This window comes from Pogona vitticeps, chromosome 3, assembly GCF_051106095.1.
Source record: "Pogona vitticeps strain Pit_001003342236 chromosome 3, PviZW2.1, whole genome shotgun sequence".
Lineage (NCBI taxonomy): Eukaryota > Metazoa > Chordata > Lepidosauria > Squamata > Agamidae > Pogona > Pogona vitticeps.
In genome coordinates this window covers 246,249,623-246,263,464 of record NC_135785.1, presented here as the reverse complement: position 1 = coordinate 246,263,464, position 13,842 = coordinate 246,249,623, and the positions used below count along the sequence as shown (strand labels likewise).

The 13,842-nt window shown below is 41.5% G+C and overlaps 1 protein-coding gene across 3 annotated transcripts in view; it reads right to left on the bottom strand.

Annotated features, from left to right (window-relative positions):
• The window catches only part of GUCY1A2 (guanylate cyclase 1 soluble subunit alpha 2), a 241,217-nt gene that overhangs the window by 136,680 nt on the left and 90,695 nt on the right, over positions 1-13,842 (bottom strand). For all 3 annotated transcript variants that reach the window (XM_078390083.1, XM_078390084.1, XM_072993644.2), the window contains exon 5: positions 868-1,353. In XM_078390083.1, coding sequence (XP_078246209.1) covers positions 868-1,353 — 486 coding nt within the window. The remainder of the gene's footprint in view (positions 1-867; positions 1,354-13,842) is intronic.

Below are 13,842 nucleotides of genomic sequence, written 5' to 3'. Positions count from 1 at the left end.
CATGTTCTGCTCCTAGAATCCTCTGGAGGTTATACAAACCACCAAAAATGCCTCCCAAAAGATCACAGAACAGATGTAGACAGAGGTCCACCTCTGGCCTTGAGAAGTAGACACTTTTTGTTATAAATTTGTGGGGATGGGGGGGTCTGCATTTTGCTTAAAGGTGAATTACTAGTGAATTACTACTAGAGATGGGGTATTCGTATTCCTATACGAATACGAATATAACTGCACAGGTGGTGTTAATGAAGGTCCAGCCCCATGGGGCTGAATGGTCCACTCACCGATCCACCACGGACGCGGAACGCGCAATTCTACAAATGGCTACACAGCGTACAATCCGCTCACCACTCCTCGACCTCGCAGCGAGGCTTGTACTCCCGCCTCCTGCCAGGAGCGGCCAACCATTTGTAGAATCATGCTGTCCACAGTGGATCGGTGAGTGGATCGTCCGGCCCCATGGGGATGGACCCTCGTTAATGCCACCTGTACGGAGATATTCATATCCCTATATGACTGCCCCCATCTCTAATTACTAATTTTAGAGGCTTCAGCTTTGTTGTTGTTGGGAAAGAAATGTTTGGCAGGATTTTCATTTTGTTTTATTTTTGAGACTGTGTTCTCTCATTCTCTCTGTGTAGGTCTTCTATTAACCATATGGGTTCTAAATCCAACTGCTAGATCCTACTAGAGTAGAGTTGCAACTACAATAGGCCCACTGAACCAACTGAATTTATGGAGGAGCTGCCTTACCACATCCCCATTGGTTCACTGGGCCTGCTCTAGTTGTGACTCACTGTGTTGAGCAACAGGTTTTCAGCCATGAGGTGTTAAAAGGACTGACGATAACTGACACGAGTGAGTTACCTTGTAGATGTCGAGGAATCCACACTGATGGTCAAATCGTGTGTAGAGCTCATTTAGCATACTGATCACCTGCATGGGAGTACACTGGGCACAGACAGCAGTGAATCCAACAATGTCTGAGAAGAGCATGGTAACATCATCAAATTTCCGGGCTTGGACCTGTTGCCCTTGCCACAGCTGCTGAGCCACTTCTTCTGGGAAGATAGAAATGAGGAGATCTACCGTTTTCTTCTTCTCTTCTTCCAGAGCTTGGTGTGTTCGTTCCAACGTTGCTTTGAGTTTGTCCATCCGCTTCTTCAAGCCATCCTGGGCCTTAGCCTGCTCCCCAACCAGGATGACATCACGGGTAGCATCGTGGATTGGTATGTCTGAAAGGTGAAGGCCTCGGCCCATCAGTTCATCCAGCTTGTCCACACAAGGCGAGCCCAAAAACAAAATTGAGTTTGATTCTGGAACGTGAATCATTTGTCCTTTGATTTCCATCACCTGCACCGAACAAAAAACAAAACAAGTAGTGAATCAATAAGCGGCAGTAATTAGGTGAACATAACATCTGGAGATAAACTCAAAAGCCTGCTGAAGATAGAACAGATTATTTTAGCTAATGTTTCCCTGGGTTCATCTTTTCTCATGAACATTATGTAACAGATATGAAAATCAATCTGCACCTGGCTTGCCACCATACATTCTCTTTGGATTTGCATTGTCCAAAGAGTTCCTATGACTTCACTGTCAGTTAATGTTCAAGACTATTGATAAATTACACTAAAAGACAAAGCCACACATAATCTTTAAATGAGAGCAGAACACAAAAAGAGGGTTTAAGAGCAGCGCCGGTCCTGCCAATAGGCAAAATGAGTCAACTGTTCCATGTGCCAGATGCTCAAAGGTAGCAGCAGAAGCTCTGAATAGCCCCTTCTGAGTCCCACAGCCAGGGGAATGAATCTGCTGTCAGATTATGTGATGTAGAGTCATTTGAACTACGTTAAAACACAGCTGGGGGCTGCAAATGATGACATGGATGGGATTTATTCTTTTCTTCCTCTGTAGCACAGGCCCAGACAAGATAAACTCCTAAAATTCCTTCTAGCTCCTTCTATTTGGTCTGCTGTGGAATTCCAAAACTGTCCGGGGTATGGTGTGACTTAGGTACATAGGTCTGTACATTAGGAAATAATAGATGAACAGCCTTGAGGGGAAATATGTGTGATGTGGAGATCTGATGAGCAAAACCCAATATAGTCTATACTATTAAGGATCTTTTAGAGAAAAAATAGCATCATATTATATTCAAAACTGCTCATGCATGTGACAGCCCACTTTCAGTTTAGACTGCTATTCCTTTTGAGATGCTGCATTTTGCTTTTGTGGATATGACAGAGCATAACAATGCCCAATGGCTTCTGAGGCAAAGCATCAAAAATATGTTCATGTCCAGATGAGACCCCCAAGGCTTGCTGTTGCAAAATGAGATCCAGAGCTCATTCATCTACAATCTATGTACCAGTTAGAGACACATCTAGAAATTTGTCTGGTTCCCATTTTAATACAAAACAACATAAAGCACCCTCCCTGAATCAATATGCCAACCAGAATACAATTATCCTTCATTCTTTGCCCTTATTCATATTTTGTAATGGAATTCACTCATCAATAACTGCATGTAGACATGTTTGCCTGTCTCTATGATATCAACTACAATCCCACTGGTTATGTTGGCAAAAGTGAAGTGAAAGAAAGTGAAAAGAAAGTGAAACCAGTCCTGTGGTTACAGGAGGTCCTACTGTACAATGTTTCAGTTCTGAAGACCAGATTACCCACTGTTTAAGATGTTTTGCTCAGTATAATGCAATACAGGTTTCAGTGCCTCCCTTCTGCTCTCCCCATCTATTTCATGCACACAATCTATCACTGCTTTATGGACTTAGATATTTATCTGTTTCTTTTAAGTGCAGTTAGAATGCCACTATAATGCTCAGGTGAAGTAATGCCCAGCTTACATACATAGACTGTAAATGTCCACAAACAGAAGGAGAGTGGAGAACCTTTTTCTTTTGGTTTGAAACCAAATTCCGATATGGGAAGCATCTCAGGAACTGCATTTCAGCAACAGATGAGGTTAACTGCACAAGGCAGAACCAAAGCAAACTGTCCGTGGCCAAAAGTAAACATTATCAATTTGGGTTAGTATAATAGGCATGTGAAACCTTGCCAGTCTGCAAACAACGGGTCCTGTCCTATGCAGAATCTCCCCAGTCTGCAAACCAAAACTTCCATTCCATGTAAAACTTCCCAGGTTTGCAAACCAGAGTTCATTTCTATGTAAAATGACCGAAAGAAGGGGAACTTAAGAAGGGGAACTTCAGCAGACCAGTTCTTGTGTCTTAAATTTTTTTGTAAGCTGCTTTGGAGCCCTTTTAGGAGGAAAGTGGGATATAAAGTAAGCAAGTAAATAAAAGATAAATAGGTAAAAGAAAACACACAATTACTTCAACTGAACAGGCTTAGCCTTGGTCCAACCTGGCATCAGGACTACACAACATCAAAAACCGCAGCCCTTTCCAATCTGCAGTATCCTGGTTCTGTGACACCATATATACACACTGTTGTTTGCCACATATAGCTTGCCTTGGTGTAATGAAATAGGATTTTTTTAAAAAAATAGTTTTTTCTCCACACAAACTTTGTTTGGGAACAATGTTCATTTTATCGTAAAATACATGCTTCCAGGATACATCAATATGCAGCAGGAAAAACTGTTAGCTGTGACAAGCGTGAACAAACCACAAGAGTTCATTGTCAGAGAGGGTTTTATCTAGTTTTTTTTTTGGGGGGGGGTCTTTAGACTTTAAAACTGCAAAACTGCATAGGACTAAGAGGAAATAGTTTTAGTGGCATAAAACAGAAATGGACTCATTTCAGCAATGGCAACAAGAATTTCAATACATTCCCAAGAAATTCTCAAACTTAAGTTTTTGAAATATGCTGAAATAAAACTTTACAAAACGCCCTCATGTTTAGATACTATGTTTAGGCAATAATACAAACAATTAGGATACAATTTTACTATACAGATATACTTTGCTGCCTGGGTCCCTTTTAAGAAAGTGGGGTAAAATTATTTTAAACAAACGAACAAAGAAGAATAAGAGTAAGTTTAAGACCCAATGAGCACAGTGGAATCTACTTCTGAGTAAACATGTACAGAACTGCATTGCCAGAATATTCAGCCATTGAAGTTTAGTAAAAAAAAAAAAATCACAGTATGTTGTTTGGATAATAAAGTATGTCTGAGACAGAATGTTTGGTTACCATTTAATTTAGTATCAAAAATCACTATAACTTCTGGGATTGTCCTCACAATGTACAAGTGGCGCCTCACTTAGTGATGTTAATCCGTTCCGGAAAAAACATCGATAAGTGATTTCATCGCTAAGCGATTTTAAAAAGCCCATAGGAACGTATTAAAATGCGTTTAATACGTTCCTATGGGCTAAAAACTTACCTTAAAGCGAAATTCCTCCATAGCGGTGGCCATTTTGGGTGCCTCTACAGGGAGGCAAAACAGCGGTGACCATTTTTTTGCGGTGGCCATTTTGGAACCGCCAATCAGCTGTTTAAAAAAGTTCGCTTTGCCATAATCGCTTCCCCGCAATCATCGCAAAGCGAATTTTAGCCATAGGGGACATCGCTAAGTGATCGCTCCAGCGATGGTTAGGAGTAGTGGGCTAAAGCAGAACTGGATTACAAATAAGCCTGTTCTATATTCTCTTTCCAAGTAAGTCAAAAAGGGACAGATCAACTTTGCAGATGTTTGCTAGATGGTCAACATGTTTTGGTGAATCAGTTTGAAACTGGTGAGGCCTCTAAGCTCAGTGAACTACTGAGTTATCAGAAACACAACAGAGTACTGTATATGTCTCTGAATATCCACACTCTGCCATTTAGGCAGTGAGAAGGAGTCACCTGTGTGAATGAACAAGCAGGAATGTACCAGTGGAGGAGGATGCAGGTCAAGTCTTCATTGGTGGTGCCAAGACTGCAGAATTCCTTTCCCCTGGAGATCCCTCACACACTTTCTATTTCAATATTTTGATAAAGTCATTCATTTCAGGAAACATCTGCTTTGTTTTGAGCTTTCATTATTGTTTCTCCTTGACTTTTTAACTGCTGGTTTTTAACCTGATGCTTCTGATTTGGTATCTAACTGCTTCAGTTTGATACAATTTGTTTCCACAGTCGCAGTTTGTCAGCTGCATCCAAATGCTTCGTTGTTTTTAATCTTGTAAGCTAATATTCCTGTCTGAAGACAGAAATGTAGGTAATAATAAATCATAGATAAGCTCCGGAGACTTTAGTCCTGTTGTTTTTCCAATGAAGTAAATAGTTATCTGATACAGCTATGGCTTGGATTTATTTTCAGCCATCACATAAGAGTAGAGAAACTTAAACGATCTGTAAACTGAGGGACACAGTACAACTATTTCACTAGGTTAAGAGCAGGAACTTTCTGTAGGTCCAGGGGCCATATATGACCAATCCTGGATCTCTGAAGGCCACTCCTGCCTTGAAACCGTCTTTTTAATTATTATTTTATTTTTAATTTTTTGTTATTTAAAAAGTCCCCCTATGGCCTTGTAACGTTCAGCCCTGCCCTCACCTGTCCGTCACAGCTGGGCAGTGGAACAGCAGCCAATGAGGGGACGGAAGGTGGTGCTAAAGGGGGAGGAGCTGGGATATAAAGGGGTCTGTATGGTGTTTGAGAGATCAGTTGGAGTTTGATAGAGTTAGAGAGTGAGATCTGGAGAGATTTAGTTTGTGAGAGAAAGAGGCCTGCGTGCCTGAGTGTCAGTGAGGGGAAGTCTGTGTGAGTTAGTGTTTTAGTAACTATGATTGACAACTTGATTCTATACCAGTGATTTACTCCTTTTATTTTGCACAAATCAATAAATACTTTATTTTGTTTGAAGAAACCCTTGTCCTTTTGATTTAAAGGAAAGGTTGGTGGCAGCAAGAGTGTATAGTGGCGTGGTGGGCATTCTGAGAGGCCTGAGTAGGAGGTGACCTCAGAGTGGCCCAGCCTCGTTACAGGCCTTAGCAAACCTGCCTGCTATCTTCCTCCTCTGAAGTGTATTAGGCCCAAGAGGACTATTTTTCCCTCAGAGACAAAATTACTGGAAGCAACATCCAATTTCAAACACACACACTGCACTCCAGTGCTAGAGAGAGACACTTTGCCAATTAGGCATGGAACGTTTGGAATTTTTGGATCAAAGGCCCCAAAATTCTGCAGAAATTCCCCCAGCTGGTAGGTAAGTATTTGAGAAAGCTGGTAGGATAGTTCAATGAGTGCCAGATGTCAGGATTTCAATTCCATTCTGTACCTCCAGGGAGAAGAGACAAATTGTGTAATCTGCACGACCTGCATAATCACTGAGTACTCCCCAGAGGAAGGGAATGATAAACCACGTCTGAGTACTCTCTACAGTCACCATAAGTTGGAATCAGCTTTTTGGGACACAATCATTACTTATTAGTTCTTTGAAAGGTGTCCTGTACAGGGAGACTACCAGGTCTATAATCTCTTGCAGCTCCCCTGCAGTTTAGCCCCTCCCAGCCATCTTCTTCTTCATTATGGATTTAGCAGGATGACTGAGATGAACATTCAATTCTTCAGCTGTATGTGATTAAAAACAGCTCTGAAGGCTTTGATTTCTTGACTAATGCCTCCAGAAGCCTGTTGTTGTTGTTTAGTCGTTAAGTCCGACTCTTCGTGACCCCATGGACCAGAGCATGCCAGGCCTTCCTGTCTTCCACTGCCTCCTGGAGCTGGTTCAACTTCATGTTGGTAGCTTTGATGACACTGTCATCTCATCCTCTGTCATCCCCTTCTCCTCTTGATTTCACATCAGGGTCTTTTCCAAGAGTCTCCCTCTTCTCATGAGATGGCCAAAGTATTGGAGCCTCCGCTTCAGGATCTGTCTTTCCAGTGAGGACTCAGGCTTAACTACCTGGTTGAATTCTTACAGACTTCCAGGGATCCAAATGTTTTGAAAGTCCATTGCCTATTGTCAACCACATGTTATGGAGAGTGAGGGTGCTGAGGTCTCTCCTCACACAACTTGGGGGTGTGTATGGAGCAGCAACAAAAACACCCTGATCCTTCTTCTCTGTTGAGAATACAGAGTGACATATCCCACGTTGTCTCCTCTTAGAACAGACTATGCTTCCCTTAGGTGTGGTGGAAAATGTTGCCCTGTCACAAGTGACGAAGTAAGTGCCAGCTGCCAAAGTGAAGTTTCTGCAGGTAGAACCACGAATAGGCAAGAGTGGTGAAAGTTGCTGACTCTGGTGCTTAATCTGATTCAGGTTTTCAGATGAGGTTTATGAAAGCCATTTAAGGCACAGAAACCAACCCCCAAAGTAGGTACAGCACCCTGGACAGTTCCTTTCAAGTTCAAACTAAAAACCAGAACTTCCACTGGGATAGAGAAAGGAGGCACAATCATATTATTTGTCTCACACAGCAAAATATTTTGGACAGGCTCAAGTGGGAGACCTTCCTTTCAATTATGCCTTCAGAGTCCCACATTGTGCCAAGGCTGGCAAGCCTGAAAAGCAGAACTGTTAAACTTCCAACCAAACACTAGAGAACTACTTAATTGTTAAAACACAGGAGAATACTGGAGTATTGTAGTGAATACAGCAACTGAGTTAACCTTTTCTGATCAGGAGGTGAGGTTGAGGAGCCGGACGCCAAGGGAGGCCCGGAAGGAAAAGACACGAATCCGGGCCTTCTCGGCGGTGGCTCCTCGCCTCTAGAACAACCTTCCTCCGGAGATTCGTGAAGCCCCTATGCTGGGTATACCGTGAGGTCTTGACTTGAGAACTTAATCCATATTGGAAGGCGGTTCTCAAGTCAAAAAGTTCTCAGGTCAAATCTGCATTTCCCATAGGAATGCGTTGAAAACCATTTGATCCGTATCTGCTCTTTTCCATCCATAGAAACTAATGGGAAGCTGCTATTCTGCCTTCGACCACTAGAGGGGCATATTTTGTTTCTTTTTTTCTTAGGTCAAGAAAGGTTCAGGGAAGGCAGGGAAAATACAGTCCAGGCAGTACCAGGCAGTCTGAAGACTGTCTCCCAATCCACTCTCTAAACGCTGGGAGGAGTGAGGAAGCAGATGGGCACCCTTTTCACTGGCCAACGGTTAACTGAAAGTTCAAATTTTGCACTTTCCCTGCCTCCCACGTGGTTTTTTCAGTTCTTAACTCAAATGTAAGTATGTAAGTCAAGTCAATATTTTCCTAAGAGAGTGGTTCTTAAGTCAAAATGTTCTTAACTCAAGCCGTTCTTAAGTCAAGACCCCACTGTATTTAAAAGCTAACTAAAAACATGGATGTATATCCAGGCCTTCCCTCCTGCCAGCACTTAATTCTTTCTCCTTTTTCTATCTATCATTTATTATATTTTTGCATTATTATTGATATGTCAATGGCTTTGTATTATTTTAATGAATATATGTTTGTTGGCAGCCGCCCAGAGTGGTAGAATATACCAGATGGGCGGGATATAAATAAATAAATAAATAAATAAATAAATAAATAAATAAATAAATAAATAAATAAATAAATAAATAAATAGGACCTTGTAACAGTTAGTTTAATGGGCAGAAAGACAGATTTGATGCTTCCCCTACCCCAATATGCATCGACACCTTTTTACTGAGTTACCCCCCTTGCACTTCCAGCTGAGCGAATTGTCGAGAGATATTATTCTTCACAGCAGCAAAGCTACTGTTACACATTTCAATTTATTTATAGCCATCTCCAGGGTGTTACGTAATATGCAACAGCCTCCAACCCCCAAGACAGCAAATTTAGCTTCCTTTGATTGATCTGTGATGCCTTCGAGATGCAGGAGAGCAAAGTCAGGAATGCAAGGGACCGTATTAAAGGAGGAGGAGGAAATGCGTCAGATTGATAAATGTCAGCCAATTTGTTACTAAAAAATAATAAAAAGAAAATATGGATAAGAAAAGAACAAGCATGTTCAAAAGCTTCAGGGCCAATTAGTGCATAAAGGTGCCTGTCTATGGGATGCTGATACTCCCAAGTTGCCTTCTACATGAAAAATGTGTATTGCTTGACTGCCCATACCCTAAGGCTAGAACTATACATGCAGGAGAATAAGACTATAGCCTGTAAGCAGAATAGCTATTTTTAATATTCCTTCTTATTTTTTAAAAAAGGAGAAAAATAAGACAGGTGGGAGACACATACCCTGCTACCTTCCTTTCTCTACTACTCTTCTACTTGCGGTTAATCATATGGGAAGGCGTTTTTGTTTTATAGAAATCATTTGATCCTACCCCTGCAATTAAACGGGCCTTTCCAGCTTTTTAAATTGTTTGCTGGTGGCAGATTTCTACACTTTCAGTCCAACTAGGCTGGAAACTTTCCAAGTATAATTTGATGTTGCACTACAATCTCATCAGTTGTGGCAGTGCAGCTGATGGTGATGTTCACCCTCATCTTTCTGCATTCACTGCTCTCCACTCCAATGTTAATAATTCTTCTATGCCATCATCCAGCTGATTCCAATCTATGGAAACTCTCCGAGGTTTACCAGTCCCTCCTTCTGGTGGCACTCTAGCATATCCAAGTCTGCCAAGGTAATAGGGGGACATACCCCATCATCATCTACACATGCTCCAGATGATCTTGGATAGCCTCTTTCCTGAGACACATAGTGGTGATTTGTATTTCTGGCCCCTGGATCTGCAACTAAGCACTCCAGCTGACTCAGCTACATGAGTAGGTAGCCACATCAGAGATGTTACCTATTTGATCTTTCGATACTGCCCAATGTATCTCCTGCATTATTTTCTTTTGTAAAAAAAAAAATGCACTGTGTGCTATTTGGCTGTAATACTGAAGCACATATAGCAGTTCTTCGGGGGGGGGGGGAAGAAGCTGTGACAGCCTCCTCACACGTCACAAAGGAGGTGCCACGTCACTCTCACTCACTCACTTTATTCACGCTGCCACCAGCCATTCCCTCAAAAGACTCTTCAGACTAATAAATGATTTTGAAAATAAAAACTTGTGTTTATTGGTTACAACAAAAGGAATGGTAAATCACTTTAATCACTCAAATAATAAGGCAATCACTATAATAAAGTACCACACACTCACACACTCTCTCACAGACCCTCACTATATAGCACAGTTCTTCACAATAGGAACAAACCCTAACACCCTAACCAGTCCCTAACCAGTCCCTATCAGGTCCCTATCTAGTCTCTATCTAAAGCACTCACACCCATTCACTCCCCTTATATACACTGGCTCCACCCCTTATGTCCCACCTTCCGTCACGCTATTGGCAGATGACATGCCTCTACAGCAATGACGGACAGGTGGCTTCCAAGCTAAGGTAACAGAAGCCAACTGTCTCCACCCCTTCTTCCGCAGTAACACTGGCTATGACAGAAGTAGGTAACTTCTGAGGCTCCAGGGCCCTAATTGTTCCTTTTCCCTGACATCACAGGACTGAACTCCCTAAAAACCAGGCCTTTTAACACCTAAAACAAATGAGGGAGGATGCTTGACAAGCAACTTACAGCCCCCAACTCCAAAGATTCCTTTGGCACATCACTGGCAATTTTAGACCAGTGGTTCTTAACCTTGAGTTACTCAGGTGTTTTTGAACTGCAACTCCCAGAAACCCCAGCCAGCACAGCTGGTGGTGAAGGCTTCTGGGCATTGCAGTCCAAAAACACCTGAGTAACCCAAGGTTAAGAACCACTGTTTTAGACCACCTGGAAGGTTTGGGTTGGGAGCACCCCATGGGTCGCACTGGGGCTTGCATGTTTTGCTTCCACGTGGGCAAGAGAACCACACTTTTTCTAAAAAAGAAAAGAAAGCTTGAATTCCAAGGCAACGGATGGACTAAATGGGTACCAAGTGTCATGCCTAGAATCCAGGGAAAGCCTGGCCAAACAGGCAATATTACAATTCTAAACCAAGGTGAGTGGATGTGTTTCCTTAGCAGCTCTGTCAGTAGGACTTTTTCTTTTAAAAGTTTGCTTGTTTTCAATTCTATGTCACCTTTCTCCCAATTAAAGGACTGGAGGTGGCTAAAAATTAAGTTAAATATATATCAGGTGCAGCAGCAATGTTGTGCAAACAGACAATTGTGGAGACAGGGCACCCTACTCCAGAGCAGGGGCAAATGCAACAGCAGAAGTTTGTTATAGAATGAGGTAGAAGACATAGCTAAGTTCCCTGAGACAGGCATAATTAAAACCAGGAAGAAGACAGTGTACCTCTTGAAAATCAATACTGTACTATCTCTTCTTGTTTGGAAACACCTTATTTGCTCATCGAATGTGATGCAGATATCGGCAGATGGTTTCTTTGTACAAAAGTGAAATCATGAATGGAAAACTATCATGTGTGAAGTGGCTCTTCACTAACAAGATGGCTCACTTATGACACCAGCATCACAGGATTCTTCCTGGCTTAAGCACAAGTCTGTTGTCATGAATATAGCCGGATACGTTTTGCCTTGTGGATTTGTGCAGGCCTCTTTAAAAAATAACAAGATTCTGCCTTTACTTTATATGGTTTGAACCACACACAACCTTTGTTTCCAGAAGGTCTTGCTACCCTACTGGATAGGGCCTCAGGTCTTACACCAAGATTCAGCCTTGAATAACCGTCTTTTTTAACCTCTCGCCTTTGCAAAGAAACACTCCTTCCAAATACTGTTTCTTGGAAGGAAGGGCTGCTGCTCAGGAGCAAAACACAAGGTTTGCACAGAGAAGGTCTTTTAATTACAAGGTAAGATTGGAGAAGGCCCCTGTCTGAAACCTTACTGCTTGATAGCATCAGCAAGACTTTGACTGAAGGAAAGTGTGTATGGAACTGCAATCCTGGGCATCAGAAAGGTTTTGCCAATGAGATAAATATGCAGCCTGTTTTAGATTGCTACCAAGACAACAGAGGGGAGTTGCATCTTAAGACTGTAGTCCAAGAAGGAGAGTCAGAAATAAATGGGCCATGAATTACAACAGGAATACTCTGTGATAACTGACTATGCTCCAACTTCTGTTTCTCTACTTTTCTGCTACTTGCTCCCCCTGAATCCCTAGCTCTCTTCAGCTTTTGGCAGATAATTTTGCAAATATGGCCAGTTTTCCCACATTTCAGTCATATGAGCTAGAAGCAGAACACCTTAACTGGGTGAAGAATGCATCTTGACCCTTACCCACAATGAAGTAAATGCATGCACATGAACACAAAAAGCCAGCATCTCACTTTTCTTACACACCCATATTCATGTATCCAAATATAAACTGTTGCTAAATGTTTAGATAGTAGCTCTACAGTGAGACTGGGGGTGGGGTGGGGGGACTAAAAAGGAAAACTGCTAGCATCAGCTTACAATCACACCTGAATCAGAAGTAAGGTCTTGCAGAGACTGAATTAATATGACACATAGTAGTCAGAGAAGAACAGCTAGCAGTACTAATGGTGAGAGGTCAGGGACTAAGGCAACATTGATGTAAAATAGGGAACATATACACAATTATGTCCCACTACAGAACACTGAAGAATTTGACTCAGTTCTGACATAGCAGAAACTATAAATGCTCATTTTTTTGCATATATTCCAGCGAATCTACAGAATAGAAAGATTTTACGAACTAATGTGTTTGAAGCACTTTGAATATTGACAACCTACGTCAATGCAAAATTAAAGGGGCTAGGTAGTAATGTTTCAGGGAAAGCAACCCATAAAAATGTCTACCATGATAAATCTTAAATGGCTCATATTTTGGGTGCACTAGACACATTCTGCTCCTAATAAACATGAGCTAATACGCTGACATTTATGTGACATTTATTTGACAATTATGTGACATTTATGATCTACATGGTGAGGTCTACAAACGTACCGAATTGCAAATGGATATGATAAATATTGCAAAATACACGTTTTAAAATATTGAGGACTGACACATTTACACATAATGCCATTTTCAAACAGATATATGCTGTATTTCTTCCATATTATACTGAAAACTAGTGGTACGGGGCAAGTAGGGCTCACAGAATTGAAGCCCCAGGGACCAGCACCACCATCTACCACCAGCACCAACACCAGATTTCCATGTTTCTTTGGAGGTTAGTTGAAATCTCTACAATATCTGGGACAGAAAGGGAATGTCCCAGGAACATCTCATTGTTGCAAATTGTCCCTACTGTACTGCAAAATATTTGAGTGTGGTTCATTCTTGAATGGGTATCTTAAGAGCCATTAACTTTAGAAACGAAATATTTGTCACTTGCTGATACTGACCAATTTAGCCACCTGCATTTTTAGAGGAAGTTGGATTAGTCTGTATTTGTACTGGTCCTTACTTCAGGTAACACTGGCACTGCAAAATTCACTGCTATATCATTGGGGGAAATTACAGACATATTTAGCCACATACCATAGGTGGGATGTTGTCCGGGGGGGGGGGGGGGTCACTCTTCTCATCTGTTCAGACTATTGGACATCACTACCCTGTGCTGTCCTACAGCATTCATCCTGCAGCAGTTTTAGGCCAAAGAATAAGAGGCAGACAACAAGAGCTGTATAGCAATAGATCCTCTCCTGGTTTCTGTTTTTTTGTCTTGTTTTATTTAGAGACGTGCATTCAATCCTACATTTATCCGAACTGTTTCTATTCCTTCATTTTGACAACTAACCATCTGGTGAAGAAAACACTTGTTAACAATGATGTATTTTTCTTCAAGGATGCTTTCAATTGTGCCTTTTATTTCCTTCTTTTAAAAATCTTTGCTCTTGTGTTTTAATTGTACTATCATTTCATATGACAGTAACCCACGTGCACCCAAATAAGAATACATATTTTCTCTCCCTTATTTAATAAATTCTCATCAGTAAATAGTGTTGGC